The sequence below is a fragment of the Myotis myotis genome, unplaced genomic scaffold (genome assembly GCF_014108235.1).
Source record: "Myotis myotis isolate mMyoMyo1 unplaced genomic scaffold, mMyoMyo1.p scaffold_m19_p_7, whole genome shotgun sequence".
Taxonomy (NCBI): Eukaryota; Metazoa; Chordata; class Mammalia; order Chiroptera; family Vespertilionidae; genus Myotis; species Myotis myotis.
Genome location: NW_023416379.1, coordinates 12,412,191 through 12,438,742, shown reverse-complemented (window position 1 = coordinate 12,438,742; position 26,552 = coordinate 12,412,191). Strand labels below are relative to the sequence as shown.

At 34.3% G+C, this 26,552-nt stretch overlaps 2 protein-coding genes across 4 annotated transcripts in view; one reads left to right on the top strand and one right to left on the bottom strand.

The window, feature by feature from the left end:
• The window catches only part of CEP85L (centrosomal protein 85 like), an 86,032-nt gene that overhangs the window by 32,595 nt on the left and 26,885 nt on the right, over positions 1-26,552 (top strand). For 2 of the 3 annotated variants that reach the window (XM_036316208.1, XM_036316207.1), the window contains exons 4-5: positions 4,358-4,444; positions 25,749-25,870. In XM_036316208.1, coding sequence (XP_036172101.1) covers positions 4,358-4,444; positions 25,749-25,870 — 209 coding nt within the window. The remainder of the gene's footprint in view (positions 1-4,357; positions 4,445-25,748; positions 25,871-26,552) is intronic. The other variant, XM_036316209.1, reaches the window with a different exon arrangement.
• Positions 1,510-12,593, bottom strand: PLN (phospholamban). The gene is made up of 2 exons (XM_036316210.1): positions 12,461-12,593; positions 1,510-3,816 (listed from the first exon to the last, which is right to left on the bottom strand). The coding sequence occupies exon 2, from the start codon at positions 3,726-3,728 to the stop codon at positions 3,570-3,572; it is 159 nt and encodes a 52-aa protein (XP_036172103.1). The 5' UTR covers positions 3,729-3,816; positions 12,461-12,593; the 3' UTR covers positions 1,510-3,569.

Here is a 26,552-nt window from a genome sequence, read left to right as displayed (position 1 = left end):
ATTGATTGGCTGCCTCCCGTATGCCCCCCCTAGTTCGGATCAAGCGCTCAATGCGGACATGAGCCCTTGACCAGAATTGAACTGGGACCCTTCAGTCCACAGGCTGATGCTCTATCCACTGAGCAAAACTGGCTAGGGTCAGAAAAAATATTCTTAAATAACTTTCTCCTTGGAGTGTCCAGTGCTATCTTTATTATTTTAAAAGCTCTTATCATAGTTGTTTTTAAAAAGATTCTTTAAAACATTGACTTCTGTTTAGCCTAATTTTTACATGGAGGGCAGAGCTACAATAAGGATCAGCTTATTCTTTCATGTGAGAATGTGTATGATTTTTAAGCACAATTACAAAACTCTCACAGTAAAAAAAAAAAAATTAAAACCAAGAAAAGGAATCTGGCGAGTCATGATCTAACACCATGATAGGTTTATATAGAACTTTGAAGCTCTTGGAGTATTTTATCTCATTTAATCCTCACAGCCTCCTTGCCCTCTTATTTTCCTCAGACGATTAATATTGTAACATGGAAGTTTGGTCTTCTGAGGACTCAGTCCAGGATAATTAGTGAGTCAGCTTCACAGTCTTCCATGCATAGTGTAGATTCCCACGTTTTCTACCAAATCAGCGGCAGTGCAGGTAGTGCAGTGCTCTGAGGCATTTTCCTTTGTGAATGAAGAGAAGCCTTCTGTGCCTTCGGTTGGTTGGCATATAGGCTTCCATGTGGAATGCCCACCAGTGTCTTTGATCCTTTCCTCTATTATACATCACCCCTCTCCTCCCTCCCTCCCCAGAAGCTGTCTGACCCTACAAGAAGAGAAAACAAAGTCTTGTTTTTTCCTATGGAAAAATGTATGTCTTTCCATGTTCCCGTTGCATTTCTTTTTTTGGGGAGGGGCTGGATATGGAGGATGTGTACTTCTACACACAGCAGTATCCATTGGACACATTCATTAGTTAGTGAAAAAGCATATAAATGAATTTTGTACACATGCTTTAATAAATAAAATTAGTAATACTTGATTTTTTTTATCTGTCAACTTTTCTATATAGTATTAGAATATAATTTTTAGACATTTTAAAGTGTGCTGTTACTTAGAAGAGCACAATTTTTTTTGAAAATTTATCATTTTTCCACTTTGCCATAAGACTGAAAAGTAATCAAAGTATAAGTCATTTCTAGGTAGAAGGAAATTCATTATTTTATGTAGGTCTGCCCTCTTGTGTCTGTACTAGAAAATCTTGATCTTATTTTATATGGGGATAGTCACTAAAAGCAACCCAAAAAATCAAAACTGCTTATATTAGATTTTTTATGATAATATATTATATCAATCATGAGTATATTAAAGAATGATTTCACTGAGTTCAAGAAGGTCATTGTAATATAAGTGATTTGTATTAAATAAATATTGTAAACTAAAATATAAAGGCAACATTTTAAAAGTAATTAGTTTTTAGAGCTGTGAAGTTTGGAATTTATTCTACAGTAGAAAGTATTTGAGCATTTGGCATTTACATTTTAAAAAATACATTGCTTTATTATACATCATGATAAACAGAATAAATAAGTTACATTTAAAGAATGGGTTTTTGTTCTGCATTATACCTGATTACAGTGTTCTGTAATCATCAAGTATAAGGTTTTAATTTCTATTAAAGGCAGAATGAAAAACAAAAACAAAAAATCTTTACTTGTAATTTATTAAGGAAAACCTGATATCTGAACAGTTTATAGTTTGAAGTTGATGTGGTGATGAACAATATATTGAAAGGAATAGAGCTTGTTATTTTAAATTTTCCACTTTTTATAAGATCATGCAGCTAATTATAGAACTTGGGTTACTTTTTGCATGGGTAATTACACCAGTGGGGTGAATGTGTGTCTTACTTATAAGCTTTCTAGTTGATATTAGGGGTCTCTAACCCATAGATAAGACTTTGCTCAAGAAATGCCCCTGTCAGTATGAGATCCATTTCCCCTCTGTTCCTCAGTTGTCAGCAAACCCCCTCCCATCTCCAGTACTGCTTAGGAATTCAGAAAAATTTTAAAAATAATGTCCCTATCACTATTCCGCTGCCAGCACTGGTGTTACAAATCAAGTATTTGACTTTTCAAATACTTTTAGTAGCCATATTTTAACAAATCATACAGTAAATTAAATGTTCTATACTCCTTTAATAATTGCTATATTAGTAATATGTCTTGAACTGAAGTTAAAATTATTGGATGGTACAGTATGTGTAAACCATTTTAGACTTCATTTTCAACTGAGTCCACTTAAATTGCCAAATTTTGGTTGAATATATTTTTCATCACTAATTTTTACTTCTGTTGTTTTATGAGTAGTTGGAAGATATTTTAAATGACCAGAGGGGAAATAGAAAATGTATTCAGCAAGAAAATAATTGTGGGGCATATAATTTGGTGTAGTAGAGTGGCCTACCGTATAAGTGTTTGCCATCTGATTGGTAGATTAAGGAAAGTAGCTATATTCTGTCATAAACATTAATAAGAAAAAGTTCATTTCAAAATATAATCAAATAATTAGTTAATTTGGGAGAGAGAATTCAAAAATTTTATTTTTCAGTATTTGAAATGTTACATTTTTCTTTTGTTTGCCTACATTGAGTATGAGGATAGAATAGAAGACAATCTATAAAATATGAAGTCTTAAGATTTCATGATTCCAAAGATACAGTATGGCAAGTTATATACTGTAACTCAGTTAATCAACTACATGCCATAAATTAAGGTTAGACTCTATTCTATTAGTGTATTAGTAATTATGGCTAATCACACTGTCAGCTGTTAAATTAACCAGCACTTCTCCTTTATTTATCATAATGTCCTAGAGAAAATAGATTTATGGTTATCTACATGTACTAGCATTCTATATTCTTTAAAAAATAGTTAAGAGAAATTTTATTTATGTAATAGTATGGTCTTCTTTTTCCTACTTGATTCTCATGAACTTCAAACAATGTTAAGGTAAGTATAGGAAAAGAATGCAATTTCTATTTTAGAATGGAGGTTATGATAGTTACTAAAGAGACGTTTGTATAATAATAATGAAGATAAAGTGAGGAATCAGTGGGCTATTTAAAATAATGACATGTCATTTGAATGATTATTTTGATACTTGGTGAAGACCTGAAAAATACTTAATAAACATCAAAGAGGCTTTTTCAGTACAATATAAATTATATTTACCCCAAACAGTGAAGCTAATGCTTTATATATGAAGTGACTTGTTAGCAGTACAGTTTCAAAACTAAACTCCTAGTTCATCCTCAGAAAAGATTTGGGATTGAAATTTATAAGCTCTGTTGCAGAAATTTACAGTTACATTATGCACACTTATAGTCATTTTAAAGTTAATTTTGAAAATCGAGCCCTTTTCATGGTTGCAAGATCCAGCAGATGAAGACATTTGCTAATCATTTCTTCTGAACCTTGATGTTTGCATGAAGAATTTCCTCTTCATGGGAAGTGGTCTCTTTTCCCCTCTCCGTGGGTGACAGGCTTAAGCTGATGGTGACAGGTTGCAGCACTGGACATGGCAGCAGCACTTCAGAGAAGCATCACGATGATGCAGATCAGCAAGAGGCATATTAAGATGAGACAGAAGTTGATGAACAGGTTCTGGAGATTTTGACGTGCTTGTTGAGGCATTTCAATGGTTGAAGCTCTTCTTATAGCAGAGCGAGTGAGGTATTGGACTTTCTCCATGACGCGGAAGGCAAGGAAGTCTGAAGTTTTAAAGGATCAAGACAAAGGAAAAAAGTGGGCAGCCAAATGTGAGATACTGTGAGGTAGCCTGGAATGTAGAAAGAGTAAATGGATTAGGATCATATGTGCAACCTGGTTTCTGAACAGGTAAAACACTATTTTGCATTCATCTTCCTCAACATTATTTGTATTTATCACATCTTATATCTCTGTAGTCTGTACATGTGTGCACACACACAGGTGTTTCCTTGTCTGTCCTGTCTCTCTGGGTTTTTTGGTGAAGGTCACCATGATATCTTATTTGTCTCGTGTTTGGAATGTAATAACTTTATTCCTTGCCTCCTCCTCTCAAAATGACTAGAAATGTAGTTTGTTTTAGGGTGCACCTAGTTTTGGGCTATTGCCTTGGGCAAAAAGTTCTTACATATAGTTTCATTAATACTGTATTTCTCTATGAGCATAATTGTAAGCATTCGTGTCTTAACAGCTCTAGAGCAAATTTCATAAGAAATGCATGCAATAAATTATTCTTCGGATGTTAATTAGTCCAAAATAGAATAGTTAAATGAGAATTGTTTCACCAGTACTACAGATTCAAATACTTGTCATTCCTTTTTTGATTTCACTAGAGGCCCAATGCACGAAATTCGTGCAAGGGGCGCGGCCCCCACCGCCGCAGCAGCCATGGGCCTCTGCCTCGCCCCGCCCGCCACAAAGTATGTCTGGTCTAATTAGCATATTATGCTTTTATTATTATAGATAGTTTTGTAGAATATGCTATTTTAAGTAACATTTTAACAAGTTTTGATACTAAGTACTGAAAACTATCAGGCTCAGAAGTCTTTAACAATAAAATCATCATTATCTCACTCTCTAGCACAGATGGTAACTGTTTATGAATGACCTGTACTTATAGGCAGTGGGTGCCATTTGCTTTTCTTTCAGAGCTTCCACAAGTTATTCTGCATGATTAATTAATTAGTTGCTGCCTTATTATTTGTGATAATTAACAAAACAAAATAAAACCTAAAACAATACATCACTGTAGAAAGATAATAGCTATGAAGATTTGAGGATATCTTGTTGTCAATCAGGATACTTCTATAAAAATTTTGAAATAAGAAAAATTATGGAATAAAAAACCATTTAACTGCTTAGAGATTATAACTGTTGACATTTGTTGAAATAGCATTTTAGTCAAGATCTTACTGCCTTACTCCAGCGACCAGATTTAATTTTCCCCCATCTCTCTATATCAGAGGAAAACCCAAAGTAATGTGTTAGCTCCATTTCTGTAGAGACTAGTGATGAAGAGAGCAGAAGGGAGAATGAGAGAGTGGGAAAGAGGAAGAGATGGGTCAGTGAGACCTTAGCATTCATTTTTACAAGGAAACCCTGTGGTATATAGTAGTTAGATTCTGTAGTTTCAGTTCTTCAACTTGGCTGTGTTATGATTGGAATTATATACTAGACCCACTTTCATTGCTGGAGACTCTGGCCTCCTTCATAGAGTTGGTCTGTAGTGATCCCATTAGCCAACATATCACAAACTTCATTCTCTTAAAGAGTGGTAACAGCCTGTGTTAATCTAGTATACATTCTCTACCAATTCTTCATTGTCCAACACCAGTGGCTGCTACTTAATTTATCTATAACACTCTCTACTTAGAAAGTGGCAGCTTAAACTTGTTATATATTTAATTTAATTATTTTTGTTTCGGTTTCTTAGGTAAAATGCTATAGAAATAAAGGGGTTGCTCTTATTCTTTAAGAAAATGCATTTTTAAGTTGTTTCTGCTTATATTTGCTTATAGTAGATTTGGTGATTTTATACTATTGGGTAGTTGTGGGGAAGATTATCTTTATTGCTTTATATTGTTGGATGTATAAGGATATATTAACAGTACAGTTAAGAAAGGAATAAGAATTAGATTGGTAATTTCTATTTGAGCTTGTATTTTTGTGCAGTTTTAGGACTTAAATTGTTTAAAAGGTCTGAATTTAAAAATTGTTTTGAGACAAAACTTGGAAAAAGAGGAAGCTAGCCAGTTGTTCATCACGAAGCATTGTATATACAAGAGTCATTCCCTATTATGACACTGGTGAGTGGTGTGTCAGTCACATGAAACATGTCACCTTTCCATAAATACTTCATTCCCTTTTATGATTCTGTCGTTTGCACATGTTGTTCTGGCTCTGCCTGGAATGTTCCCCCCACTCCTCCACCTTGGATTCTTTGCCAGGCACATTTCAGTTGATACTTAAGGCCCAGTTTAAATATCGCTTCCTAATAAAACCTTCTATTAAGGTAGAATGATTATCAGCTCTGCTAGTTTTTAGTAGGGCATTAGCGTTACCTATATCAGGATAGCTCTCAGGCTGTATTGCAATTTTGATTTACATGTTTGTTTCCTCAACTAGACTTCTAGTTCATGAATAAAAGGAGCCACGTGTTTATCTTGTATTCTGGCACTTGGTACATAGTTGGTACTATTTGAATAACTCAATGAAGTTGAATAAGGGATTTTTATGATTTCCTTTAGTATTTTTGGAAAATTGATAATGATCAAAGATAGTGCTGTGATTGACAGATTAACCAATTAGAGTAACAGAATTTGATAGTTGAACATATAATCCGCAAACACTTCTCAAGTCTTTTCCTATTACAGATGAGGAAAGTGAGGCTTAGAGCATTTACATCAGATAATTACATTTTCGAAAAGTTGTTGTCAATGATTAACAACATTAACCTTGTACTAGGCTTTGTACAAATGGGTATTTGGTGTTTGTAAAATACAAAGTAGTGTGCCCTAAAGAGATGAGCTCTCTACTGATGAAAGTATAAGGAATATACTTTAAAGATGATCTCATCTTTCAATAGCTAGCTATTATTGAAAAAGAATAGTTTGTTCTTGGAAGCAAATTGAGTATAAAGATAGTGGGTTCTTTCTTGTCAAACTTAGAAATGTTATAATTCTGAAATGATTTGTGGTCACTTTATAATCTTATGCTAAAACTAAAAAACAACTCTGCTTCACATGCTGAAGTGTTTGCTCTATGCATTCAATTTATTGTACCCAATTCATTTTACAGTGGTAAGTCTGAAATGTGTTGATTCCTATTCTGCTGAACTTCTAAAATTCATATGATGATAATAAGCCAAAATTCATTCCTATCAGATGAGGCTTCCTGTTTCATGTTGAGATTGAAAAGCTGTGTGTGGGAACAGCACAGTCCTGTTTTGGAGGTGTCTGTGACCTTTACTACATCACAATAACATGGTTTCAGGGGCTTATCATTCTTCTCTGCAGTCATAACCATTCTGAGTTTAGAACTCCCCCTTCTTAGAGCCAAGCTCTAATAGTAATATTGGTGGAGAACCTAGAAAAATAGTTTCACTTTATTTTCATTTTATCTGAATTTTTTAGAGCATTCTTTTAGGATAACCAGCAATAGATTGTATTGGGATGTTCTGAAATTGCTTCTGGCTTAAACAGCCATGAAGACAGAAATTAGCCCTTACCCTCTCCCCCTTTTACAGGATGACGATATGTGTAAGTTAGGTATTTGGAACAAGAGGAGTGAGGATGTTTTAAAAATTAATTACTGAAGCCCTAGAATTAGAATATTGAAAATATGAAAGATGCTTTGATAGGAGTTCAGTTGTAGAAATGCCAGATCCCTGTCTCTTGAGTAACATGAAAGAGGAAGAAAGGTGCCCACAGAATTATCTTGTGAGTCTGTGGGATTTACAGTTACTGCAATTTTTTTTAATATATTTTATTGATTTTTTACAGAGAGGGAGGGAGAGGGATAGAGAGTTAGAAACATCGATGAGAGAGAAACATCGATCAGCTGCCTCCTGCACATCTCCCACTGGGGATGTGCCCGCAACCCAGGCACATGCCCCTGACCGGAATCAAACCCGGGACCCCTCAGTCCGCAGGCCGACGCTCCATCCACTGAGCCAAACCGGTTTCGGCTGCAATTTTTGGAGGGATGGGAGAAATAACTCTACTATTCTTAGTAGGATTTATAAAGCCTTTGCTTGTTTACTTTTCCTTTTTTTGCTCAAAAAGTTGAACTTGGGAAATAAATGCAATGAAGTTCAGGATAGTATTCAGTTTTGTTGAAGTGGAAGAAAAAGACACCACAGGCAGCTCGAATCCTTCAACAGATGTGTGCCACGCTAGGCACATTTTGGGTGGAATGGACTGCGTGGGTTTCTGCAGGAGCCCCTCTGAGTCCTTTTCTTATGGATTAGCAGGTGCATCTTGTGCAAAAGGAGCCTCAGCACACTTTCGAAAACGTTCCGTGGTCTGCTTTATGGATTGTTAGGCAATTAATGTGTATGCTGAGTATTCATCCCACCTATAGTTTAAGTACTTTCAGTCCTTTGCAGAACTTTGTGAACCAGTTTTTGGGGGTGCTCCCTCTACTGAATTATAAATTCCTGAGATTTAAAAATCTTGTGGAATGCTTTCCTCCTATTTTTGTCTGCTTATTTATTCTTTTAGTAAGTGTGGGCATATTTTGCTAGTAAATTCAAGTCTGACATATTTTTTGATTTTTTCCCCCATTTAATTGGTTCATAAGATTAGAATTTGGTATAGATTTGAGCTTACAGAATTTGTCTGTATTGGTATTATTTTGGTATTTTATCTTTTCCTACTATTTGCTGTCATTTTTGTAGATAATCTAGAAGTGATTGTGTATGCAGCTATTTTTGATTTATTGATTAGATCAAGACAGTTCATCATTAGATTTATCATTCTGTTAGCATCCAAAAGTTATTTCGATAGAATTATTTTCCTTTTGAGGTTGCCTAATGCTAAACTTGAAAGTTCTAATTGAAGTTAAATGTGACAGCAGCATTTCAGAGCTTTGTTAGTTCACACTATTTGAAAGAATCTTCAAGCTGCTTCTGCCTGGTTATGAAAAGAATTGTATAAGCATAAAAATCAGTTTATTCTCAAACCTTAAAACGACTCCATAGCCCTAGCTGGTTTTGCTCAGTGGATAGTGTTGGCCTGCAGACTGAAGGGCCCCGGGTTCGATTTTGGTCAAGGGCACGTACCTTGGTTGCAGGCTTCGGGCCCTGGTCGGGGGCATGCGGGAGGCAACCAATCCATGTGTCTCTCTTGCATCGGTGTTTCTCTCTGTCTCTCCCTCACCCTTCACACTCTAAAAATCAGTGGAAAAAATATCCTTGGGTAAGGATTAAAAAAAAACTTCATAATGAAATGTTTCCATTGCTTTAAAGCTGTGCCTTGAGGAAACTATATTGAACAACAATGCAGAGATATTTTCTCTTTGAAATTGGCCCTTTGCTGTTGCTGTTTTGTCTGTAGGCTTGTCTTCATTATATTTATTTTGTTAAAATTAATTTATTTGCAATTAAAATATTACTTTTAACCCTGTGGTAGTTGAGACTTTAGATTCTTCTTTTGAGAAAAGATAATGTGGGGAGGTGTAGTGTAGGTGAACTTTTAAGGAAAAATGAATGCCAAGTTAAATATATGCCCACTAATGTGAGAGGATTTTTTTAAGACCTGAAAGTGGAGTACACTGTAAAAAGCACTAGAGGGCCTCAGTTGACTACAAGTAAACTGGGGTGGAGATGTACACTCAGGTCTCATTTTCATGTCTATTTGGTAATAAATGCATCAGATTTATGCAGGGTAAGATCACTGAGCACTATTTCTAGAAATGTTCAAGGAGACTATATATTATATGGCTTAGGTCACTGTTATTTAGAAGGATTATTTCCTGGATTACTAACCTTCAAGTTTACTCCTTTGCTGGTATGGTCAGCACTGTGTTAATTCACAGCATTGATGAAGGCTAATGATTCCGGTAGCATAAATAACAAGATTCCTTGTTCAAGCACCCCAAAATATATGGGGTTGAATATTTTAAATGGTAGAATGTGAGGAGGTCAGAAATGAAATTAAGAAAAATTAAGGATTTAATATATAACTGGGACAAAGTATGAAAAGTTTTGAAAAGTTAACCTGGATTTTAGGTTATCAAAACTAAATAGATTAAAAGCATGAGTATTTCAGCAATGGAACAAGTTAAAGGAAACTTAAGTTTGATTGATTATGTTAATGTTTTTTAAAGTCTGTTTAACTATTTTGAGTTTTGCCTTCCAGGGTGTATTACTTAATAACTAAGGTCATCTATAATTTTCTTACATCCCTGGCTTTGAAAATGATCAGGATAGTATTATATAGGCTAGTAAGGATTTAATGCCGTATGCACAAATAAACTTTAAATGAAATGGAGTGATTTAAATTATAAGTTTGTATCCTCTGACTTTGCTTTTTAGAGTACCATTAATAGTATTTGAGGACTTTTATTTTGCTTTTTCAATGTCATGATTTATTTTTAAGCCACGTTCATCTGTGGATAGGATGTGCATGTGGTTTAGAGTTAGAAAATCTTGGCTCTTGGCCCAGGCTCCACCATTTCCTAGCTCTGTGACCTTGAGAATTCACTTTTTCACATCTGTTAACTAAATTATAAACTAGAGATGCAGTGTGAAACACATAGGAAACTAAGAGGATCAAATGAAATGTTTGTATACACCAGTGCATTTAGAAAATGTTCAAGAATAAAGAAGGAAGTTTTAATTGAATCTTTATTTCTAGGATTGGTAATAAATATACAGTCTTACTTAGAAAGGTGTTCTAATCTTTACATTTAATGTTTACTTAAAATTTTAATATATCTTATATAATTAAAATATTACATTTAACAAGTTAAAAATTTTATTCTTTTTAACTATTTTATCTATACAAATATTCTCTCTAATTAGATTAAGAAACAATATGTACAAATATGAACCAAATGCAGTTTTTTCTGGCATATTTTTTTCCTTAATGTTCACTGAAATACTATTAAAATAATTTTTGGAAGTTGAGTTTTAGGAAATGACAGTGATGTAACTGATGTCTCTTAATAAAGCAAAGTACTCTAGCTCTTTCAAGTGTTTTTTGTAATTTAAACATCTTTCGCATTTCTTCCATTTTATTCCATCTGACACTTTTTTAGCACTTAATTTTAAACCACATAGCTTTATAAATAAAGACCATACTTAAATTTTACCTTATGATAGAGATAAACTAGTTGGAATAAATGTCTGGCAATGGTGCATAATATTTGAAATTTGAACAATAGTCACTGTTAATCTGGACACACTATGGAAAACTTTAATAGCAGAATTTATGCTCTTTCTAGAAATTGTCAATTTTTGGAGCAATATGTGATGTGACATTCTGATATTATAAAGACTCACAAACATCTCATTTGAAATGTGAGGATGTAATTTGGTATTTGAGTAAAAATGAATAAATATGCATATAAAACACCTTCACTGGGTGACTTCTGTGTAATATCAAAGGAAAAACATGCTATGGATATAATGATATTCAGAGGCAAGTAGGGTGCCTCAGTGGTAGACAAAAATTAGAAATGTTTTTGCATGCTTTAAGGAAAGCTGCTTATGGATATACAATGTTCTTGTCTGTGTAAAGCAGTAGAGTTAACATTTGTCATAGGAACTTAGAACTCTCGAGGTAAATTTTATTTTGACATACATATAAGAATAATGAAATAAAATTGAAGTATTATTCTTTATGCCATGACTGAGATTTAAGAATGAAGACACATTTTATATATTATATTGAGGATTATAACATCTTGAGTAGAGTAGAATTCAAACAGAAGTTATACAATTTATTGTGATATCTTTATTCCTGAGCATTTCTTTCACTTTTTTCCCATTTTCCTTTATCTCCCTCCCAAATGCAGGAGGGAAACTGAAGAACACTTGGAGATAGTAACTTGAAAAAGATATATTCATTAATAGGCAGAATAAACACTCATTTTATCATATTCACTCAAATGAGATATTTAGGAATGTTTTGCTTCCAAAGTAATGTCTGTTTTTAAAGTGCTGCATTACTATTCTGTAATTTTAGTAAGAATTTTGCATGTGTTTTTGACAAGTGTTTTAAAATTTCCAAACTCATTGATGCTGTAATACTGAATTTAATATAAGTAACTCAATTTATTAAATGCTTGGGTTTTTTTTGTTGTTGTTGTTGTTTTTTTTTTTTAGCAGTGTTTGTTAAAGTTGACTGGACTTTATAGCAAAGAAAAAAGTTTTCAAAAGCATTTTAAAATAGTTTATATTATATATTTTAACGCCAGTTTATTACCTGTAGGGAATCATAATGGTAATATTGGAATAGTCACGCCAATAATGTGCATGTTGTACAATCACACGACTATTCATAGTATTCCAGATGTAAATAGCCCACTCCCATCCTGTTTCTTAGCAGAGTAACAACAACAAAATGAAGCCATTGTCTTTGCATGGAGAAATCAACTCATCACTACCACCAAATATAGTAACATAACTGAATGATATTTTACTTGGCAGAAAAGAACTTTTAAAAAGCAAAATAAAAGTGAAAGTTAAACTAAAATGACAAACCAATAATCAGGATTGAAGATGAATAACCCTTATCATTTCAAGGTTGTCTTATTCTTTCTGTTGCTGAATGAATAAGCATTTATTTAGAAATTAAGCTTTTTGTCATAGCAGACATTTTATTGTCTAACTTTGAACTGAAATTTACAATATGCCATTCCTTTTTTAAAAGTTAAGTAAGTTTGAATTACAGAAAGTATTACCAAAATCAATGAAATCTATTTTATCTTACCTTGACCGTTGTGATGATCCCAATATATAGAGTATTGTGAGTAGTATGAAGTCTTATCGGCGTTTAGCTGGAAAGTTTTCTCTGTTACCAGATTTATGGGAACAATTGAAGTAGGTGGAGGAGAAAAAGTGTTTTAGGGAGGTCTTATGATGTCACACAGGAATTCTGAAGTTATGATTGGTTAGCCATAGTCTTATCACAGCCAAACTTTTTAGAATGCCATTTGTCTTACTTTAGGTGTGGAAAGGTCATTAACATTTTGTGCCTCATTTTCTTATTTTTAATTTTAAAAAGTATGAGATAGATGAATGAAATAAATAAGTTTGGGGTGTAGAAAGCTCTTTTTAAAGACTCATGCAGCTTAGAAATGATTGTATACTGAGAGTGATAATGTTGAAGAATGAAAATAGTTACATTAATAAGAATTTTAATAGGGTGAAAATAACAATACTGACTTAAGCCAAACAACTTTTGTTGAATTGCTGTTGTTTTAATTCTGCAGCTTCATAATGTTAACTTCTAACAAGACAATAATTAAACATTTTCACAGAAAACAAATTTTATACCTTATCCTGTTTTATTTTTACATTGCTTCCTCATACTTATGTGTATTAGAAAGCCAGGCTAATAACTAATTTTTGGTTTTAAAAAATTAGCTTTTTCTGATGGCTAAAGTAAGAAGTAATAAATGTATTTAATACATTTGTGTTTCCTTCAGTTAGGGTTTTAACAATATATAAGCAGTGATTCTCATATTTAACTGATGCATATCACCACAAGAAAAGTTGTACTTTAAAATGGAAGTATTTAGGATTTTATAATAGCTGCAATTAAATTACCATAAAATATTACTAAAATTTTAATAAGTTGACACAGAATCAAGCGTAACATTCTAGCAAAAGAGAAATAATCACAAATTCCTAATCACTGGCATCCTAGTTAATGATACTTTGCTGAGAATAGGTGTGCAGGTTGGAAATTTTTGTGTAGTATTTATAAAAGGAAGTGCCTCATTTAATAGAGCAGTTTTCCTCAAAATTACTGTATAAATGAAATTTTAGTAAATGGGATGACATTTTGAACTTCCTGGAACAGTTTATCTTAAGGTAGAAGTAAGAAAACAATTCTTTTGAAAAGCCATGCATCATTCCTGTTTTATTCTGATTTTTGTTTATATATTAGATTTACTTAAATCACCAGACCTGCAAAGTCTGATTTTTAAGTCTCTTCTGTAATTTCGGGAGAGCTATTTGTTAATATTTAATTTTTTAATACTTAAGCAGGGTGAATGAACTCAGCCTGCTTTCTTATGGGTAACTGAAATGTATTGCAGCAGCTGCTGTGTGTCCTTAAATGGAGATGATTTTGGTTTCCTCCAAAGAAAGATAAAAATCATTCTCTAGAGCAAAATCTCTCATTATTTAAAGAATCAATTAAAACTAATAGAAAAATATTTCTGCAAATATCTCCTGTGAACATTGCTAAGGGAAAATTTACAACTTAAAAGTAAAACCCAATGTTAAAAATATTGCGTGAATAATGTTTGACATTTGCTCAGTGCTCTATAAGCATTTTTTTTCAATCTTTTCATAATAATAATCTCATTATCAATTGCCAGTGATGACTGAAATTCAAAACCTAGGCTCAAAATACAAGCATAAAGTGGTTTACAGTTATTTGTCAAGTATGACATATCTCCTGAGAGACTGAGGATTCCAATCCAGATGTTGAGTTACAATTCATTGCCAGATTGGCATGTTTGAGTCTGCTTTAAGTTTGCCTGCCAGATATACATTCATTTGAAAATGACGCTTAGGGGATAGCTCACTATAGTATAAGCACCTTTAGTTCTGGAAAGAGAATTAGTAATACTAGTAATATCTACTTGGATAAACGAAAGAACTGCCATGGACTGAATAAAATATGCCATGAATATCTCACATGTTACTGTATTTGCTTTAGAAGCATACATAGGTGTGACTCACATGCATACACGCCCACCTTAGAAGGATGTGTGTCCGGTGTGTGTCCGAGTTGGTGAATAGACGCAGAAATTTACCTTTCAGATTTGTATAAAAGTGGGAGGTTTCTGTTTACCCATTTCCTTTTGGTTAGCTGCTGCTCCTAATTATTATTAGTCCAAAGGGAGCTCTAGGAAGTGTTACATTTTAGTTTTAGCCTGATGCAGCCTAAGCAGAAAGTTGTTTAATAAATAGGAGCATTGGTGAGCTACAGTATAATCAGTAGAGTGTTCTTCAAAAATTCCACAACGAGGGGCTGGAAACTGTTTTTGGAGGTGCTCTGTCCGAGTATTAATTTGGAGTCACACTATATAATTCGAATCCACTTGTGGTCACATGACCATATGCAGCTTCCCTTTGCTGCCTTGTCTGTGGAATGGGTTTGTGGTGAGGGTTTAATGAGATGCAGTATGTGTAGTGACAGAGATTCTGCAACACAGTGTCCATTTAGTGTTAGTACTTTCTCTTTTTCTTTAGAAGATGATCCTTAATTAACCTACAGTCGTGGATAGAGTTCAATGGTCTTTAACTTGGATAGGAAAGATTACATGTGTATTTTTTACTAAACTCTACATGAGATGTAGCCCTTCTTAAGTTTTGACTGTAGACCACAAACTGCAGAGATGTTAATACACTTGATGTCATGATAGCAATCTCAGAAAATTTCAGAGCTTAAAATACTGTTTATATTCCTCACTACTTTGAAATTACCATAATTAGACCTGCCTATAAATATTGTAATTTAATGTATTAAAGAAGCTCAAGTATTACATCACAGATTTGTTTTTTTAAAAAGAATTATTTTAGGATAATTCATTTTCTTTCTAGTGCTATGCTTTTTTTTTTTTTCTTCAAGCTGGGTACAGTGAACTGTATTGATGGTGCATGACAAGGTACGGCTTCCTAACCTCCTCCCCTTCTTCAGGGGGCATTTAATTTTTTAGAACAATTCTAAATTTACAGAATTAATGCAAATATAGTACAGAGGGTTTCTGTGTACCCCACACACCATTTCCCCTGTTGTTAATGTTCTGTATTAGTATGGCACCTTTGTCATAAGAGTTGCACCAAGACAGATTAGTTTAGCGAATACCCCTACTTTATTCAGATTTCCTCAGTTTTCTGTAGTGTCTTTTCCCTTTCCAGCATCCTATCCAGGATACCAGATTACATTTAGTGGTGACAGTTTCTCAGACTTTCCTTTTTTGATGACCCCAAACATTCTGAAGAGAGCTGGTCAGATATTCTGTAGAATGTTCCCCAGTTGGAATCTGTGTGATGTTTTCCTCATGGTGAGACTGGTTAATGTGTTTTTGAGAGGAAGCCCATAGAGGGAAAGTGCCATTTTCATCACAAATCAAGTGTACATGCTGTCAATATGATTTACCACTATTATTGTTAAACCTTGATCACCTGGCTGAGCTGTAATGTCTGTCAGATTTCTACATTGTAAGGTTACTTACTCCCTGACCCTCCTTACTGTATCCACAGAAGAAAGTCATTATGCATAGCCCACACTTATATTTCTCTGCCTTTACAATGGAATGTCTATACACATTATTTGGAATCCTATGTATTTTATGTATAGAAAACATCTTAAGAACAAATCAGTAGGCTTTAGCAGTCTTCCAGAAAAGTCCATGGCATGAAAAGTTGAGAATTCCTGTGTGAGAGCGTATTTCTGTAGCTGTATGGGGCAGCCCTTATTTGAAAGAGGAGGACTGACTTCTCACGCAGGCTCAAATCCGGACCTCTTAGTTTGCTTTTTTAGGCCCTGTCTTTCTAGCTTCATCTCTTATCACATTCCTTTGTATTGTGTGCTCTGGCCCTGTGCAGCTGCCAGCGACTCTCGGAACAGGCTATTGTTCTATTTTAAGCCTCGCTACTTTTTTGTAGGAATGTCCTTCTTACCAACCTTTCTGCCCATCAAGTGCTGTTTCAATTTATATCTGCTGTGCAGCTCTCCCTGCCTTCTGTCAAACAATTTTGCATGTACCTCTGTTCTCATGTCTCTCTTTATTGCATTTATAAGTATATGTACCTAGACTGCAGGCTCTTTGAGAGCTGATACAATAACTCATATTTATACTGCTATTTATTCTGAATAGTATTACCTAGTACAGAGCCTGGCTCATAATAATTCTTAAGTACTGATTAAATGAGTGATTGGAAGAGTGAATAAAGGGAGAGTCAGGGAAGATTGCATGGTTGGTAGTGAATGAGTGGTCCTGCAGAAGTAAGTGTTAGGGACAATGATAAAATCTTCCATTTTAAGCTTATTGTAGTGGAGGAGGAAGAGGATGGGAGATTAGGGATTAGAGTAGAATAACTGGGAAAGTAACTTTTTTCTTGTCATTTAAAAAGGTTTAAATATATTTGGAGGATAAAAATGAAGGAAGGCAAAAAAAAAAAAAAAAAAAAAAAAAAAAGGAGCGAAGAGTGAAGGAAGGCCAAACCATAAGCACACATTCTCTAAACGTATTTATATTTTGGGCATTTTTATGTGATTATATATTAAATGAGTGTTGTTTTTACCTCATATCAATGTGCCATAATATATTGAATTAGTCTCTTATTTGATATTTGGTGATTTATAACTTTTGCCATTATAAAACATATATAAATAACCCTCGATGAACATCTGTGTAAATAAATTTGACCTTCCTTTGTCTTTTTTAGTCTTGACTCTATAAGCTTGTTATAACTAAATGTCAGTTTATTCAAGGATGATCCAGCTCTTAAATGAATTTGATTTGTATTTGAATTCCAATTTAGTAATTTTTGAAAGTTTTGGTAGTTAGGTGACAGCAGTTCCTTTTATATCAATAAAGTTCTTTGATAAAATTATCTATGAATAGAATTTTTTTTGGTGAGGGTTAGACTGAAACTGGTCAACATGCAGAGTGATATGACTGAATCACCCTACCCACTAAAGGAGTCACACTGTGGGTTTAGGTCAGGTGGCCTTTTTAACTGTGCTCCTGCGCTAAGGATGGGGGAGTTACCCTTACCTTGATTTAGGTCTGAGCTTTTATATAAAGACTTTGATTTTAACATTTCAGTCCTTGATTGCCTCAGGTGGGACCATCTGAAAGATAATAGCCTTTGTCCTTCAGTTACACTGTCAGTCCTCGTTAGGTTTCTAGAACACAATTGCAATAGAACCTTGGTTTTTCAGTATAGATGCATTGTTTGAGAAGGTTATGTAAAATGGATTTTGATATGTGGAACTCATGTTTACCTTATCAAGCAAGAGATGTAAAGTGTCTTAGTGAAAAATATTAAGTTTAATTTCTTGATGTGGAGACATTGTAACTTTTTATCAGAAATATACTGAGAGTTGTACATTGTTTTAATCTATCTCAGGACATCTGGGCTTTATCTTTAACCATCTCTGAATTAAAAGTTTATAAACACAGCCAAAGGATATGAACATATCATCTGCTGTTTCCATTTGCCCTTGAGTCGGTCAAAGGTGGGTGGTAAGTGGGTTCCAGGACCAGCCCTGCGTCAGTTTCCAGAGATGCTTTTGGCAGAGTTGTTAGGCTTCTCTGTTAATGTATTCATTTTTATAGGTTTATTGTTTAGTTGGGGCCATGATATCTGAAGAGTTTATTTTTGATTCCAGCATTAATATATTAACATTTTAAAAATCTAACCTGAGAAAATAAAATATCTAAAAATTCAAAATTTGGCCCTAGCCGGTTTGGCTTAGTGGATGGAGCGTTGGCCTGCGGACTGAAAGGTCCCAGGTTCGATTCTGGTCAAGGGCATGTACCTAGGTTGTGGGCACATCCCCAGCAGGAGGTGTGCATGCAGGAGGCAGCTGATTGATGTTTCTCTCTCATCGATGTTTCTAGCTCTCTATCCCTCTCCCTTCCTCTCTGTAAAAAATCAATAAAATACATATTTAAAATAATTCAAAATTTGGATAATTAAAAATCTGTGTAATGTATGTGAGAGAATCAGAAAGTGCTGGAGACTTCACACCTCCAAAATAGAACCCAGTATGGCCACCAATGACTATCTCACATTTTTCTCTAAAATGCAAGCTAAAATTAAATTAATTATGTAGATTACTCAGAAAGTTGCTGGGTCTGATAGAAATGAAGCTAGATCAAGGCTGGAAAACATGATTTTTATTCAGATGTTAAGTTTGTGGACTGTTCTTTAAACTGTATCTTTAAAGTGTATATATTTGTGTTAATACATCATTGCTCTAAAAATGATAATAGAGATTTTAAGTAATGATAACTTGGAAGATGGCAGCCTTTTGTAGATAATTTTTAGATTGCTCAATATTTAGCAAAGATTGTTGGGTTCTGTGCTGAGTCCCAGTGGTTATGAAAGATTACGGCCTGGTTTACCATGATACAGACTAAACTGGAAAAGGAAACACTGTCCTGATTACTATCATAATACTCTAATTACAGTACCTTCCTGTGCTGTTGGAAATATTTTTAGATTTTTTTTTTTGAAGGCTGAGAAATATACTTGAGGGATTATAGTTAATCAGTTTGTTTTTGTTGTGTGCTATGGGCCAAGTAATAAACTAGGCTCAAATCACTAACATCTCTGGTTCTTAAACATTTTAGAAAAATATATGAAGGGATGTTAAATTGAACAGCAATCAACTTGTTCTGATTTTATAATCTTGAATTTGACTTGCTCCTCAGTCTTGGATATACTGTTTTCCCCCTTCACTTTTGCATTGTGACTGTAATAAGATTGTGTTGTGCATGGATCTTTCCTTTGTTGACATTAAAAAACACACCATGGTAATACAAACACATATTGGACATTAAACAAATTGATTTTTGAGAGGGGACATGTTCCTTCCTGGAAATAAAGGGTTTAATAGTAATTAGCTGTTTAGCACAGTGGAAATCAGTAATACCTCTGGGTTCTCTATTTTTATGCACATGTATTTTTATGACATAGAAAAAGAGATATACACTCCTCTCATTAGTTTTTTTTTATCATTTGTTTCTAGGGTCTTTTACCATTGCAGATAGCATAGAGTTAGTAATAAAGACAAAACAAAGAAATAATATCATTAACAGCTCAGTTCCTTCTATAATTTAAATTTCAAGTGTTAAGATGTGGACTTGGGTCTTTAATAGGTCACTCTAAGGAAGAAGTTACAGATTGAATATTTTTTATATGTTTTTTTTGTTGTTGTTAGAGAGAAAATGTGTAGTAATATACTTCATAAATAATTACATGGATTTAGTTAATATAGAGATTTTTATTGTACCGCTCTCTTAGTAATATAGTAAGATACAGATTTTATTTTAATGCACAGTTCTTTTAGTAATCATATAATCCATATTTTTCCTTTTTTTGCTGAATAAAAGCTCTTTAAATTCTATGTAATTTATAGTTCATTTTTATTTTTGAGCTTTATGAATTTATTTTGGGGTGAAGCATTATGATTATTTTACCAAAAAGCTCTTATAGGGTATCTCTTCAGATAGACTATTCCAGGAAACAGAGGAAGATTTGCTGTGCTATTTGACATGTTGTGAGTGGTGAATGAGCTAAGGAACAAAAGCAAATGAAGGCGAGATAACAAACTTGAAGAATCGCAGAGGTTGTATTCCAGCTAAGTGTGGTAGCGCTAGATTATCTAAATTTAACAGTATGTCCAGGACGAGACCAAGGAATTTGGAGCTATTTTCAGCTGCAAAAAGCCAGCTTATTTTAGAAGCATGTTTGACCATTAAGTGACATTTTGGCAACTTTTCATATCACTGGGTCTCATCTAAGTAGCACGTATTTGGGTTGTTGTAGATGCCCACTATCCCTATTCAGTTATGAGCGTGGAAATTGCTATTTACAATAACAGGTAGATTGTATGTGTATTTTAGGCCTATGAATCTGGATGATTGCGTCTAGATGCAGAGAGTTATGATTCCTCCTTGGATGATAAACTACTATTCTCTAAACTATCATTGGAACACTGTATCTTAGGCATTTTAGAACATCTAAATGAGGACTTCTCTTCTGTCCGAGTTTGGTAACTACCAAATATATATGAAAAATGTTTACTTGTGCCCTGACCGGTTTCGCTCAGTGGATAGAGCGTCAACCTGCGGACTGAGGGGTCCCGGGTTCGATTCCGGTCAAGGGCATGTACCTGGGTTGCGGGCACATCCCCAGTAGGAGGTGTGCAGGAGGCAGCTGATCGATGATTCTCTCTCATTGATGTTTCTAACTCTTTATCCCTCTCCCTTCCTCTCTGTAAAAAATCAATAAAATATATTTAAAAAAATGTTTACTTGTAAAAAGTGCCCTAGTTCCACCTGTACAGATTTTGATATTTGTTACTTTGATGACATCCTTTTTATTCCATACTTTAAATTAGCTCAGACAGTTTTCATATTATGAAGGATTGTCCTCTATCTTTTTAAAAAATGTACATATTTTTTTATTTCAGAGATAGAAATATCAATGATGAGAGTTACATTCCTTTGTAATTATCTTTTAGATCTCATGTTCATGTCAGTTGAAATTATGTTATTTAAAAGCTATAAATATGAATTGGGTATTCATCAGTTTAAGCTATTATGTTCTTCTTGATTACTCATATTGGCAACAGTCAAGTAGAAATATGACTAACTGCTTGAAATTCTAAGAACAGCAGCATAATAGTAATTTTCTACTTTATTGATATGTGAATTTTAAAGCGTTTTTTCTAGAAATATTCAAATATCTCTTCAGTGTCTTATTTGGCTTCTATCAAAGCAATACCTATGCTTTCTGGAATATTTTACTACCAATATATAACTGCCACAAAATGGTATGCCTCTCCTGAAAGTTATAATTTTATTGAATAGAAATTCTTATTTGTTTTCTTACTACTCAGGATAAAAATGTGTTACTAATGGGTCACAGGAGGAAAGGGTATTTGAATATAAACTACTTTTCTATTTTTTCATATTTTGAAGCAGGATTGTCCCTATCTTTTTTAAAAAAAATATATTTTATTTATTTTTTACAGAGAGGAAGGGAGAGGGATAGAGAGTTAGAAACATTGATGAGAGAGAAACATCCACCAGCCGCCTCCTGCACACTCCCCACTGGGGATGTGCCCGCAACCAAGGTACACGCCCTTGACCGGAATCAAACCTGGGACCCTTGAGTCCTCAGGCCGACGCTCTATCCACTGAGCCAAACCGACCAGGGCTGTCCCTATCTTTTAAAATTTATGTATATTTTATTGATTTTAGAGAGGAAGAGAGACATAGGAATATCAATGATGAGAGGGAGCCTCCCTACTGGGTATAGAGCCCATAACTCCGGCATGTGCCTGACTGGGAATTGCACCTTGACTCCTGGTTCATAGGTCACGCTCAGCCACTGAGCCACACTGGCAAGGCTGTCCTCTAACAGAAAGCCTCTTTATTCTGCTAGAGCAGGGCTGGGGAACCTTCTTTCTGCCAAGGGCCATTTGAATATTTATAACGTCATTGGTGGGCCATACAAAATTATCAACTTAAAAATTAGCCTGCTATATTTGGTCATTTAATTTGACCAGAGCCAGACCAAATGCCTTGTCAGAACCAGACCAAATGATTTTGTGGGCCTTATATATGGCCTGTGGGCCGGACATTCCCCACCCCTGTCCTAGAGTATCGACAATCTTTAAAACCAATTGTAGGTTGTTATAAGGGGAAAAAAAAATAATTTTATTTCTACCCTTCTGAGTTAGTTCTTAGCTGAGACCCCTGTAATAAAAGATGGTTAACAAGAGAAAAATCAATTTGTTAATATGTATATATCTCTCAGGTACACATGGAAGATACCCAGGGAAAAGGAGGGACTCAAAAAGACAATTGGGTTCCTTTTGGAGGATCTTCAGGCAGATGAATGGAGTTCAGAAAAGCCTCTCCCTGAATGTTTTTTTTCAGTGCTTGCAGCTCAGAATAATGTCAAAACAGCACATTTTGGAGCGGCATGCCCTGAAATCCCAGTCATATTTCGACATACCAAAATATGGCACATACAATATTTACTTCATCTGGTCGTTGATCTCAGTCATTGGCATGTGTAGAATAGCACTAAAGTGATGAAAAGATGAAACTAACATTGTGTCATAAGTAGTGTACCTTTGAGTACTGAAATATTCTCCCCTGGCAGACAGGGTCTTCATTTCCCCTCAGTTCTACTTTAGAGAGAAAAATAAAGTGTAAAGAAAAATAAAGTATAGATATTCTATGTGGTAATTATATATTTTGTTTTTGTTGAGATCTAATGTCTACACGCGAAATGCCTAACTGTATTAGCCTTAAGTGTAATAAGAGCTCCATTCTATTTAGTATTGTATTTGGCAAGTCCTTTATGTAGTGGTCCATTCTGCCAGTGGTTCAAACCAAGTAGTATTAAACCAAGTAGTATTGTCATTTGCTTTTCTCTTGCAGACCTATTTTTTCCTTCTGTTTACTCCCTCTCTTTCTTGATGCCAAATCAAGAAAAGGCTTCTCCTTAGGAAGTTGTTAGCATGGGAAATTTTTTGAGATTACTTATAAAGAATAGAATAATGTCTTCTTGAGACGTTCATCGTCTATTGCCTAGGCACTTGTCTTACTCAAATCGGCACAAGATTATAAGGCAACATAGCTTCAAATATTATGGTATCGGTCTTTCCTGACGTGTGATGATGAGAAATGGAGGAGCCATTTTTAGATCTTTGGAAGAAGAGACCATAGATCTTTAAGCTACATTATATGTTTTTTGTTAGGTGTGATAACAATGTATAAAACCAATATTTAATATATTTGTCAACTGGTAAAAGTATATTAATATCTAACTCAGTATATAAATAAAATATAGTTATTTTTAGTCACCAAATAAATTGTATATTTAGTATGATAAGCTATAGCACAGATGTTGCACCAAATCATTCTGGTAATTTCCAGATTTTTATGTTGAGTTTTGGAATTATTGATATGGTCTTTTGTTTTGCTTAGCTTTTATTGTTTTAATTTCTGTTTGAGCTACATTTGACAAAGTAAACTTTATAAAATGATTTGCCTAATAAATTGATAGTCATTAAGTAACATGGAGTTGAAATAAGTAGAGACTTTCTCTTAATGTCAACAATATTTGTTTATGGTGCCGAATCTTCTCTTAGTTTCTAAGAGCAGTTAGTTTCAGGTGGTTGTTTTTTCTAGCCCTTGTGATAAAATTTGCAAGACCTTCTTAGTTAATTAGACCATAGTAGAAGCAATTTGGTGCTCTTTTGTTGGGCTGCCTGGGTATGAATACTAGCTCTTCCAACTAAATATATGTTGATAGTAGTGTTGAGCTGGCAGATTTGGGGGACTGACTAGTGCAGGAATCAATGACCATAGTAGAAGCAATTTGGTGCTCTTTTGTTGGGCTGCCTGGGTATGAATACTAGCTCTTCCAACTAAATATATGTTGATAGTAGTGTTGAGCTGGCAGATTTGGGGGACTGACTAGTGCAGGAATCAATCAAACAGAAAGGATGCCATTTATGAATGAACAGGATCTTGAGAGGCCCTTTTTTATGTGCCAAGAGGTAACTATTTTTTGTACGATGGAAGGTCCTAGGCAGTGGCCTGGGGAGTGGAGAGGACATTCAGGGGGTTTGGGCAGTAGCTAGTTACCAACCACAGTGAAAATAACTTAGTATTGTAACAACTAACATGTCTGTGTTGGTGTATACTAGCTGAATATAAACCTGAGTTGTATGTTAGGCAAGGGAAAGAATGAAATGCAGAGATAGGGTATCTGATTAACCTGCCCCTGTAGCACTTTGTGTCACACTCCAAATATCTGCCCACCTGACAGTCAGGTACTCTGTTATAACCTAGTTCCTTCTCTTAGTCTGTTCACCTTGCCCTGTCTTTCTGCCCGAAACATACCATCCGATATACTTGGCAATCATCTTAACTTGAAGGGTTAATCTATGACTAGTTGATGTCACACAATTAGTGGTTTATTCAGAACTAGGTCTTGTCAGTATCATCTTTGGAAAAACAAAGGATAAAAATATCGTTGCACATTTGAACTCTTTTAAAGTTGCTTTGTGATGTTTATATAGCATCATTTAGCTTGACAAGGAATTTATGTTCCTATTTGATTTACCAATGTATTAGTTTCCTGGTGTTGCCATAACAAAGAACACAAACCAGGTAACTTAAACAACAGAAATTGACCTTCTCACAGTTCTAGAGGTTTGCAGTCCCACATTACGGTGTCAGCAGGGTTGGTTCCTTCTGAGGGCTGTGAAGGAAGAATCCGTTCCAGGCCATGTTTCTAGTACTTTCCTGGCAATCTTTTGTTTTCCTTGGCTCGTATCACTTCAATCTCTGCTTTCATCTTCGCATGGTGAAAATGTCTCCCCTCTGCATGTGCATGTCTGTGTTCAGCTCTCCCTTTCTCATGGAACATTAGTTATGCTTGGTTAGGGCCTACCCTGATGACTTCATGCTAACTTGACCATATCTGCAAAAACCCTCTTTCTGAGATGTTTGGGAGTTAGCACTTCAACATATCCTTTTGACTGGACACAGTTCAACCCAATACACCAGTATTAAATTTTTGTTTCAGCAGTAGAAGTTTGAGGATATCTGTCATATTGGTTTTTATGGTCGTTGATATGTTTTAAATATCTCAAGTTTTTCTTAAATTCTAAGAATATTTTTTTTTCTAAATGATATTTATACTAGCGGGCAGTAGACACCTAGATTATCTGCCTAATAGTTATATTGTCTATGGATATATTTTCCATGGATATATTTACTACTTTGTGCAAACATTTTAGCTTTTGAAATTTTAATGTAATTAAGTGATGATGTGATGAATGACAATTTGAAATCTGAATGCTACAGACACTGTTTTTACTTCCTTTTGGAAACCCTTCTGGTAATGTTTGTCTAGTCTAGCCCTTGTATATTCTTTTACTGCACTCCTTTTTTAGGAAATGATGAATCTCTTTTCCAGAAAGCTCCCACAAGATAATGAGAACAAGATTTTATATATAGTAATACAATAAGCCAGATTAATTATTCCATTGTCACTAGTTCTTTCTTAGACTTGTACATTTACTTTGGAACTTCCTTGATGGTTTTCAAGTTATGTTGTGTTCACAAGTATGATTTCAGATAGTCTTTAAAATTTTTTCAAAGGTGGAGTTCTCCCTTTTTTAATGAAAATCATTGGGAAAATACTAGATGCTATATAAATATTTCCTTTAGACACGTTTAGAATACTAACAGTATAAAATGTTTGTGCAGGTTTTGGCTGGATCATCTCGTCAAAGTTATTCACCTTCTGGCTATCAGGATTTCACAAAGTGGGAATCAGTGTTGAAAATAAAGGAAGGATTGCTAAGGCAGAAAGAAATTGTAATTGATCGGTGAGTCTATTTTATTTTAATTACTAAATATTTTCAAGCATACAGAAATGTAGATTTAAAAAAATACCTTTGTATCCACTATGTAGACTTTAAAAAAATAGAACTTTACCAAATACATTGTCTGTCTTTCCCCAATCTCAGTCCTTTTAAGAACCACACACAGAAGAACTAAGGGTTTGTTGGTGGGTCAGTCTGTCTGTCTGTCTGTCTTCTACCATACTCCTAGTTACATTAGAGTAATGCATTATTTGGAAACTCATCATCTTTGTACATGTTGCAAGTTAGCTGCAATGTTAATGAGCTATCAAAGCTGCAAGTAAATGTTTGTATTTCAGACTTAGGAAATATCAAATTGGAAAGCTACTTTAATATCATTTCCTTTAATGTATGTTAGATATGAAGGCACAGAAACTATGAAAGTCATGAATATTTAAAGTTAGATGACTTACAGATAAGAATTTTGGATATGGGGGTATATTCCAAAAATTTTATATGTTTGAGTACCAAAGCTGTGAAAAAAAATTCTGATATATTTAATAGTTTTCTGATTATTTTGAGCAATAAACCTAATATTATTTAATTATCTGCGATATGTATTGGTTCTTTGTCATTTATGCATACTTTTGAGATAATTAAACATGCTCAGTATCATGGTGGTTGGGAAATAGTTTGAGGAGGCATT

Coding starts and splice junctions, on each gene's coding strand:
- PLN (XM_036316210.1), bottom strand. CDS start 3,728: ATGGAGAAAGTCCAATACCTCACTCGCTCTGCTATAAGAAGAGCTTCA.